This window comes from Talpa europaea, assembly GCF_964194135.1.
Source record: "Talpa europaea genome assembly, chromosome: 7".
NCBI lineage: Eukaryota > Metazoa > Chordata > Mammalia > Eulipotyphla > Talpidae > Talpa > Talpa europaea.
This window is the reverse complement of record NC_140074.1, coordinates 109,322,979-109,333,437: the sequence shown is the minus strand read 5'-3', so window position 1 is coordinate 109,333,437 and position 10,459 is coordinate 109,322,979. Positions and strand designations below refer to the sequence as shown.

Sequence of the window (10,459 nt, the reverse complement as noted above, 5' to 3'; positions counted from 1 at the left end):
AGCTTTTTAAACAAGAATTCTGTACCTCTCGTCCTCCCTTGACTCCCCAAGTGATTCTTATGCACATTAAGGTGTGAGAACATACTCTTTTTGTCGGAAGTGTTACTATGTTCCTTGACATAGTCTTAATGTCCTCCTACTCTGTGAGAGTGTCAGTTTTTAAACTTTGCTCAAATACTGTATTACACAAGGCTTTAGGAAGTTGTGGTCTCTTTAAAGAAATAAAATGCTGCTCAGCGTAAAACATAAAATTAAATATAAGCGAGTACCAGAAATAGCCCTCAGATGTTCAAGCGTAATCAATTAAACTGGTAATGGAAATTGACTACTAAACTGAAGCTGTTTATGGGAGAGTAAGACAATGCCTAAAATGTTTTGGAAAGATGATAATGAAATGCAATTGTCATTTATGTTGCCACAGCTTTGGAAGTGTCCCTTTCAGCAAGCACTTTTCATATCACAGGGTGGGGTTTTAACAAAAACAGCAGTGCCAACTCCTGCAGAAGCTTGTGATTCTCACTCTTATTGCATCTCCTACTAGAAATAGTTCTTGACCCATCTCTTAACTATGTGAAGATGTAGTATGATTTGAAGTCACTAATTATGCAACTGGGAAAAAGTCAAAAGTAATACACCATCCTATAGCATTTTCACTATCTAGGTAATCAACATCATGAGTATAGGTAATAGTAAAATCATTAGGAAGTGATGAGTTTTATATTTTTATTACTTTTTAAAGTATAAATTGTCTAATTTCAAATTATGTAATTTAATTCTAATGGTAGATGTGTTTAACAACTGACTTACAGAGGTCTTGAAAGTTCAACAGTTGCTGTCAATCCCAGCACACTACTGGAGAGGAGTTTAACCTGGTATCCAGCTCCATTCTAAAGTCTACTTTCGTAACTTAGGGATCGGTGAGTATAGGAAAAAATAGAATGAGGAGGTCACTTTTCTGAGTCAGTTTGATCTCTGACAAGACTTCCAGGGGAGAGAGGGAGCAGTAAGTGGGGAAGGCTGTGCAGGGACAGATGGAAGACAAAAAAGAGAAGTTACCAGGGTAGTGTTGGATTCTGAGGATCCCCACCAATGAACCCTGGATCTTGGATGGAGGTTTCCAGTGACATTTCTCCACAGTAGATTGTGGGCATGTATTTGATGAGGTCTAGCCTTTTCTTCAGTACAGGTTGCTGCTTCCTGAAGCTTTTATATATTTTCCTTCAGAGTATTTTTGGTTTGTGTTAATTTTTTTTTAAGAATTAATCAATTCTTTAAACATCTTTTGTTTTTGATAATCCTTGTTTGGCCTTTTTCATTATTTCAGTAGGAAGAAAAGTAATATACTAAAGGTGAATCAGGTAACTATTTTTTAGCATATCTCCAAAGTCTCTAGGAATAAATAAAATTATTCTGTTAATTTGAGACCTAGCAGTTCAAAAAATACTATCAATAACTTTTACTCCTAGAAAGGCTGTTGACATATACATTGCCACCTATTGTCATTAGGAGTTCCCTTTGCAAGTTCAAAGCTCTTGGAACTAAGCCAGTTCTGTTTTTTTACAACCCAGAGGATGGGAGGGGAGCAGTGCTAACCAGTGGAATCTGAGAGCTGAGCAAGTGTAGAGCTGCATACCAAGTGCATGAAAGTTACTGGGTGAATAAAAGTGGAATGAATGTGTACTTAAAAGGCTGATTGTTCCTATTCAAAGAAAGTTGAAGGGAAGGAGGCCCAACCCTTGAGACCATTTTCAGTTCTGTTCCTTGAAATAAGGACATCTTTGTTCCTAAGGTAGCCACAACTAAAACCAGCACAGCCTTCAGGAGCTTCACAGTACACTATCTCTGATTTATTTTTCTTCAGAAAAAGATCTGGATTAAAATATAAATATACTACATCATATTTTAAAATGTTTTAAAGTAAATGTTTTGAAGCAGCCATGTGTTAAAGTTGGGATAATTGTTATTACCTGTACATCAACTATTTATCTGCCATTATAGCACAATGCATTAGACAAAACATGGTCTTTGGAGACTTACATGTCTCATCTTCATACTTCATTGCATTGAGCAAGTAATCTAATCTTTCTAAACTTCAGTTTATTCTTTTATTTATTTAGTTATTCAGTTTATAACTTTTATTCCTATATAAAAATAGGAATAAAAATTCTCTTTTTCAGGGATTCCTTATAGGATTCAGATAATTAACTGAGCAAATATATGTTAAAGTACCTGAAAGTGAATGGGCATTCAATAAATGGTTAATTTTGTTTCTTCCAACACCAATTTCACTTGTTACATTGAAAGCTCCTGGCAAAGAAACTTATTTTTCTTTAATAACTGACCATAAGCTGACTATCCCATTTTCTCTGTTTTAAGAAAGAAAAGTTCTCTTGATTTAATGAAGTAAAGCAAGACACACAACAAAATTAGAACCAAAGTCTCTCCTAAAATAGCTTAGGTTTTAATTTTTCTCCACTTCTAAGATACCGCATAGTGACCTATTTCCTAACCAATGTAGCTGTTACATTCTGTGTTCACTTTGTGAACTATAAGTATTGAACTATATACTTATTTCTATATGTGTATATTATCTTCAATAATTTTTTAACTTTTACAGAAACCATGCGCAAGTTCAAACAGCGAAGAAAACTAAAAGCCCGAGCCAAAAGATTATTCAAAAAAAAGGAACCCTCTCACATTCAATCCAAGCTAATTATATCCCCCCCTCCACCACCCTCACCTGAAAGGTAAGGCACAAAGTAGAACGGAGAAAATATTAAAAATATGATTCAGATTTAGCAAATGAAAATACAGAATATCCAGTTAAATCTGAATTTCAGATAAACAATAAACAATGTGTAATATTGTCTCAGGTAACCTTTGCAATGCAGTGTTATACTAAAAATTGTTTAACCTTTAACTGAGCATCCTGAAAGCCATACTTTAAGAATTCAAACAAAGAAATTGTGTTGGAGGTACATAGTAACTATTTTCTCCTGACTGTAAATTCCATGAGGCCAGAATTTTGTTTATTTTATTCATTAGTTAATCCCTAATTCCTATTCCTATTGTATATATCGTATATTCCTTATTAGTATTTACTTACTCAACAAATACTTGTTGAGTAAATGAATCCCAGAACTCAATGAAGAAGTTGGCTCTAGATACTCTTTGCTCCTGACCCATATTATAAAGCTAGCTTATTTAATCAGAAATCTGGTGGTTTTCCATGAAATTATTCTCCATCCCACACATATAAAAACACACTAAAGAACAGTCTCACTGGCTTTTTTTTCTAGTGACTAAAGGTTCTTTTTCACACTCACTCCTCAGTTCAGCAAACAGGGACTCTTATTGAAAGTAATAGCTTCCGGAGTCTTGTGATTTCTTGTTTCTTTCCTGAAATAAAATATACTATTGGCTTTCAGCATGAAGGAGTATTTATGCCAGTTACCTATCACAATGCTTGGCACAAAGTAGCTTTTCTACAATTGTCCCTATATTCTCCTTGTCACTTATTTGGGAGAATCATGGTAATGTAAGGTAGAAGGAGAACAAGAAAGTAAAAAAAAAAAAAAAAAAATACTAGTTTGATTAGAGAGGCTAGAAGTGTTTAATTTCTTTGGTTTTGTTTTTCCTACAGAGTGGTTATTTCTTCAATAGATATACCCCTTAACAGAAGCTGGTTAAGATCATCCTGGAACTTCAAATTTCCCAGCATCAAGGATGCAAAAAAACTTTGGGTAAATAGAGTATGGTCTCTATACAACTGGTGCCAGAACTGTATAGCCCAGGTATGTATTTCCCATCCCTGCTCTCTGTAATACAGTTTTCCTGCGCACTTTCTACATGTGTTAATGTGTGTGTGCATGTTAGGCTAGCACAGCACTTAGGCTAAGCTCAAATAAGATGAAATTATGAGGTCATGTCAGCTTTCATTCTACAAAACTCACATCAAACCACTTGTCCCTTTTTCTTGTTCCTATCATATTGCCCAAAATTCAAGCTTATTTATTTTTGCATTTAAGAGTTTAGAATTCGTCAAAGATGCTATCCTTCCATCTCGTTTCTGTCACCGAGAACTTCACAGTCTCAAACAACGGTTTTGCATTTTGGAAAGTGAATTATGCAAACTCCAGGAAGCACTGAAGGTTGGTATTGTCTAATAAAAAGCAAATCAGGAAATAGTTAAGGAAGAAGGGATGGTTCTCTCCCTCCAGCATGCTTCTATTAGAAACAGAAATGACTATAGGTGGTTGTTAGGCCCTCAGATCTATTCTTTGAACTTCAGTGGTTCTGCTCCATGTGATAGGGGGGTGGACCCCTGCAAGCTGTATTTCCCAAGGTCCTGGTTGTCACATGGTTGCCAGTTGTGCTGGACTAATGGGAGTCACTGATGAGAGAGTAGAGGGAGGAGAAATTGAATGTTTTTTCCCTTCATTCTCTGCATTGGTTGTTATAAGAATGGTTGTTGTTATCTTCCTAACTCCAGATCCCACTACATAAATCCACCATGTTTCTTGAATCTTGGGGCTAACCCAGCTCCAAAGATTTGGTTGTACTGCTCGTCCTTTTGTCCTCCAGTATCAAGATGTTTGCGGCTTTCTGCTGTTTCTATTTTCTGGACTGCCTCCACTGTTGCCTATGTGTGTCTGAGTTCTTCCATCAGCAGTATAACCAATTCCCTGTATTACATTCACCCTGTTTTAAATATATAGGCTGATTTCGATTTTCTTTTTTTTTTTTTTTTTTAAGATTTATTTATTTATGCATACAAGAGCTGGGGTACAGGCCAGAGATGCGGGAGGTAAGAGGACCCACCAGAGACAGAGTGGGGAACAGAACAGGCAGACTGACCGAAGTACACTGCTGAGGGAAGCAGCAGGCGAGTCAGGAAAGGTCTGCTGCGCCACGTGGGCTGCTCCCCAGCCAGCCGGGGATCGAACCCATGCTGCAAAGGCTGAGGACCGCCCCATAGTGCAGTGCTTAATCCCTTGGGCCACCAGGGAGGCCCTGATTTCTATTTTCTTAAGTGATATAGGCAGAAAAAAAAACCTGTAAATATCCATTTTCTCTTAACTCTCCTAAATAAGGCCCCTGTTCTCAATGTCAAAAGCTCAAAGAATAAATATTGTACCCATTATTTAGTTTTTGGAGAAAAGCTTCTGGGATTACACTCCTACTCCCAGAATTTATGCTTCAAGTTGAACCAGCCAGAGGAGAAAAGGCAAATCACCTCACTTCTCTAGGCCTCAGTTTGGGCATCTATAGAATGGCGTAATGCCACTGGTAGTGGGATGAATGATGATTCTCAAAAAACATTCAACCTGGGCCTCCCTGGTGGCGCATGCAGTTGAGCGCAGCGCTGTGAAGCTGTCCACAGCCTCTGCAGCGCAGGTTCGATCCCAGCCAGCCTGGGAGATACCCACATGGCACAACAGACCTCTCCTGTCTCACCTACTGCTCCCCTCAGCAGTGTATTTTAGTTGGTCTGCCTGTTCTGTTCCCCATCCTGTCTCTGGTGAATCCTCTCACCCTCCCACACATTTGCCTGTACCCTAGTTCTTGTATGCATGAATAAATAAATCTTTGAAAAAAAAAATTCAGCCTATAGTGGTTATGTTCTAGCCTTTGGCCTTTTTATCAGTTCCTTGAATACACTGTATTCTTGATTACATTATTTTTCCTACTACTGGGAACTCTCTTTGCCTTCCCTGAGAAGTTTCAATTCATCCTTGAGATTATGGTTATTGCTACTAGTACTCACCATCATGTTCACAGCAAACTTCTGGCTTTCATTGAGTATTTTTCTCTTGTTTGAAGTGTGTTTGTGTGTGTTTAATGTCTGTTTTCTTCACCAGACTGTCAAGCCGATGAAGTAACAGACAGGACTGACATTAAATCCATAGTGCCTGGCATATAGCACACACAGAGCAAATATAGGAGTTATGAATGAGTTTGTGATAATAAGAAAATAATATAAAGCATATAGTAAAATGACAAAGTACTCAATACATGGTAGCTATTACTTTGATAACTCTCAGCTGCAAGAACCAAATTAATCTGTTATTCATTATCAAATAAAATGTCTTCTTCCAGACCATCTCAGAATCTCCCTGTTCAACCTGTGGTCAAACGTGTCACATGAGTGGTAAACTCACAAATGTTCCTGCCAATGCTGTAACCATCCCTGGAGAATCCTGCACTGTACTTCCTCCCACCCTGCCACAGTCAACAAGCCTTCCTCCTCCTCCACCTCCACCACCTCCACCTCCTCCTCTCCCTCCTCCTCCAGCACCTATAGCACCTTTGCTGCTCAGAAAATCCAATCTCACCAAAGCACTTCAGGTAGGAAGCAATCTAGTAAAGATTTTTTTTGGTCAGTGTGTAATATATAAGTAAAGCCAGGTGGCTTTTGAAGGCTGGGCCCAAAGCTTTGACAGGAAACATATATTTTGTTCTACTGCCATACCTTAATTATGCCAGTTATTGTGTTTTTTAAAATTCAGTCCCTTGGGAATTCAAAAAAGCTAGTGTCAGAAATGAAAATGATCTTTTTTTAAAGGTTAAATAAACGAAGCCCAGTAGGATGGAAGATTCCTGCCAACTTCTCAGCTTATCTTTTACCAAAAGGAAAACCTCCCTGGGAAACCAAATTAAGAACAGAAAATGACTTAATGAATGAAGTCAGAGGGAAAGAGTTGGTGGATCCTAGAGAATTTCATTAGGATGGAAAACCAATCTTCATTAGAGTTTCTTATCTGCCAAGGGGACCAGAATATTTGTGAATCATTAAGATAGGTACAGTCCTTTTTAAAAATCTGCTAAGTTTTCACTACAGATACATTTGACTTAAAATGTCTGATTTCTATTCAGGGCCTATTGTTACATTTGTCCTAAAGTATGCTTCTTCAACCATGTATTCTTGCTCTATGTGAACTGAGGCATTGTTTAAGGTAGTGTAGGCAGAACTTCAGTTTGATTTGAAAAGCCCTTCATCTCTTGTCTTATGTAATGACCCCTAAGGAAAATATATAGTCCTAGGGAACTAGTCCATCTCTTATTTACTATCAAAGTTTACATTTTGGTAACTTCCTTTTCATAGCTTTAACAAGCATCGGTTCTGAAAATGGACCATTCTTGGTGTAGTTGAAAGAATGTGATAGGTTCTTAGGGTAAAGGATAGTTAACTTTTAAGTCTTCAAAGATTAGATTTGGATTTGGCTAGATATCATGGTTCCAGTTTGAATTCTAACATCTCCATATATCTTAAGGCCGGACCATTAAAAAAAGATGCACCAATGCAGATAACAGTTAAAGATTTACTTACTGTGAAATTAAAGAAGATACAGAATTTTGATGAAAGGAAAAAGGTAAGATATTATTGACCATAAACATGACTTTCAGCTCTTAACCTGGTTGTCTTTATGAAAAAAAATTAAGTTTTATATATACAAGTCATTCAAAGTATTCTTTTATTTGGGTAGTTTTGCATCTCCACAACAAAATGTATAGCTTCCATATTTATTTCATTAGGCAGTTTTATCTACCAACCAGTGTTAGTCTGAACAGGTAGAGATGTATTTTTGAATAAAAATTAAGTAGTGAGTACACTGGATAGATCTTACACATACTCAGCACTCAAATATTCATTGTTTTTAAGCATGTTTACATTTTAAATGCTTAAAATTTTTTTTTAATAACATCTCATTTTATAATTCAAGCTTGTAACATCACCGAAGGCACGGAGTCCACTAGTTACTGTCTCTGACCTGCAACAGGTTACTCTGAAACCCAACTCCAAAGTGTTATCAACTCGAGTTACAAATGTCTTAATGTAAGGAACTGTATAATGTCATACTCTACTGCTACTTAAAGGAATGATTGGGGAAGGGGGCAGGCGGGGAGTTATATAACAAAAGGCCATATATATATATATATATATATAGGCTCATTGAAAAATTGAAATCTACAGAAAAGTTTAAATAAAAATCATCCAAATAATTCTAACATTGGAAATAGCTTCTATTAACATACTATTGTTTATCATTCTAGTATTTTCCTAGGAGTATACTTGTTTATTATAAAATATACCATTGATTTGATAACAGAGGGGTAGTTACTATAAACATTTTATATTTTATTTTAAAGGCAGCCTGATTTCAGAAATAATAAAATATGAAAACTGGCATGTCTTGGAGTCAAGGAAATATGATATGCATATGTGTGTATATATCTACATGAAATCATATTGTAGAGTTAGAACTTTTCTCACTTATGTGTCATGAACTTTTCTCCATCTTATTAAAAATTAGTTAAAACATTATTTTGAGTCCTGCAATATATATATATAGTTCATTATATGTAAATTTCATAGATAAAATCCTATTTTGAGACATTTAAGTTGTTTATGATTTTTTATTTATATAACTCTTTTATGAACATACTTGTCCATCATTTATATTCATAGCTGAGTTTTCTCTAAGATGGATTCTTTTATAAATAATTACTAATTCAAGAAGTATTACCTATTAGGATGATTATATTACTTTATACCCCTATCAGCATTTACTGCTACTTTTTAATGTAACAACTAGAACTAATTTCTAGGATGTTGCCTATGGAAATGACTGCTTTACTTTGGGGAATATAACAAAATTTGGTAAACTAACTTTTATATCTTTATTTTATCAGTACTCCTAGTAAAAGTCAAATAGATCTGCGGAAACTACTTAGGAAAGTCAATGTGGAGAGGTAATATACCCTTATGTTAATTTATACTTTCAAAATTAATTTGACAAGATGGCATAAAACACAGCTCCCTGGGTCTCCCTGGTGGCCTAGGGGTTAAGTCTGAGTTCCATCCCTGGTCAGGGAGCTAACCCACATAGGGCACAGCAGACCTCTCCTGTCTGGCTCGCTGCTCCCCTCAGCAGTGTATTTCAGTAAATCTGCCTGTTTTGCTCTCCACTCTGTCTCTGATGAATCCTCTTAGCCCCCTGCACCTCTGCCCTAGACCTAGTTCTTCTACACAAAAATAAATAAATAAGGGCCTCCCTGGTGGTACAAGGGGGTAAGCACTGCACTATGAAGAAATCCATAGCCTCTGCAGCATGAGTTCAATCCCCGGCCAGCCAGGGAGCAACCCATGTGGCGAAGCAGACTCTCATATCTCATCCACTGCTCCCCTCAGCAGTGTATTTCAGTCAATCTACCTGTCTTACTCCCCACTCTGTCTCTGGTGAATCCTCTCACCTACCCACACCTCCTGCCTGTACCTAGCTCTTGTATGCATAAATAAAAAATTAAAAATAAATAAATAAATAAAATCTTAAAAAAATAAAACTAAAACATTGCTCCTCATATCTTTAATACCTTTGCAGAAGCCCAGGTGGAACACCACTTACCAATAAAGAAAATATGGAAACAGGAACTGGACTGACCCCAGTAATGACCCGAGCCTTGAAGAAAAAGTTTCAAGTAAGCCTTTAGAAAAAGAAATTTTGGTTTCTTTTCTTCAAAATCATTTATTTAGAATTATAATCTAAAGCTACCTTCTTAATAATATTTTTAAAATGATACCTTATATTTTACATCACTTTCTATTAAATAGATAGCATTATTATCTCTACTTTAGAAATGAATGTTTGGTTTTATTAATTCCTTTAGTAATTATTTACTAAGCACTTCCTAATAGCCAGACATTGTGCTGGAGTAGCTGGGATATCATAGTAAGCTAGACCAGACACAAATCTACTGTCTTAGAGCTTTCATTCTAGTGGAGAAAGTAGACATTAATCAAATAATCATATATTTGTGTAATTTTACACTAAAATAAGTGATGTAAAGGAAAAAAACTAGGTTCTTGTGGGAACTAACAGAGGTATTTAACCTAGATAATCTAGGAAGGATTCCCTTAGGAAGAGACAAGGTGGGAACTGAAATGAACAGGCATTAACTGGGAAGGGCACCTATGGAATGTGGGGGTGGGCCCACCTTAGATGTCAGGGAGGAGCAAATTCCAGGTAAAAAGAATAGCACAGGCAAGGGTCTCATGGTAGGAAGGCTCATGCCCATGTAAGGAACTGACAAAGAGCCAGAGTGGCTATAACAAAGAGATGAGCCTGATAATGGTGAAAGACAGGTGTAGATAGGAAATTGTTCATGCAGGGTTGATATGAAAATATCTTAGCAGTTTTTTTCTTTGTCACCTGCAAGTATGACCTCCACACCAAATCCCTTAGGCATATTTTTACTGACCCTGGTGTTAATTCTTCCAAACATTTTTTGTCTGTCATCTCCATGATTACCTCTATCATTGGATCTGTGAAGAACACCTTTTCTTCTACCATCCAGCTAGAGTACTAGCACCAAGGCCATGGGCCTCTTTGGCTATGAAACTTACATTTCCACTTCCGCTGGCAGCAGAAACACACTACAGACTCTACTCTCCCATCCC

General features: G+C 36.7%; 1 protein-coding gene across 1 annotated transcript; it reads left to right on the top strand.

The window, feature by feature from the left end:
- Positions 1-2,622: 2,622 nt before the first annotated feature.
- PRR11 (proline rich 11) lies at positions 2,623-9,492 on the top strand (the record flags this gene model as incomplete). The annotated part of the gene is made up of 8 exons (XM_084237236.1): positions 2,623-2,747; positions 3,644-3,794; positions 4,029-4,151; positions 6,100-6,348; positions 7,275-7,373; positions 7,725-7,837; positions 8,695-8,754; positions 9,384-9,492. The coding sequence occupies 8 exons, from the start codon at positions 2,623-2,625 to the stop codon at positions 9,490-9,492; spliced, it is 1,029 nt and encodes a 342-aa protein (XP_084093362.1).
- Between the last annotated feature and the right edge of the window lie 967 nt (positions 9,493-10,459).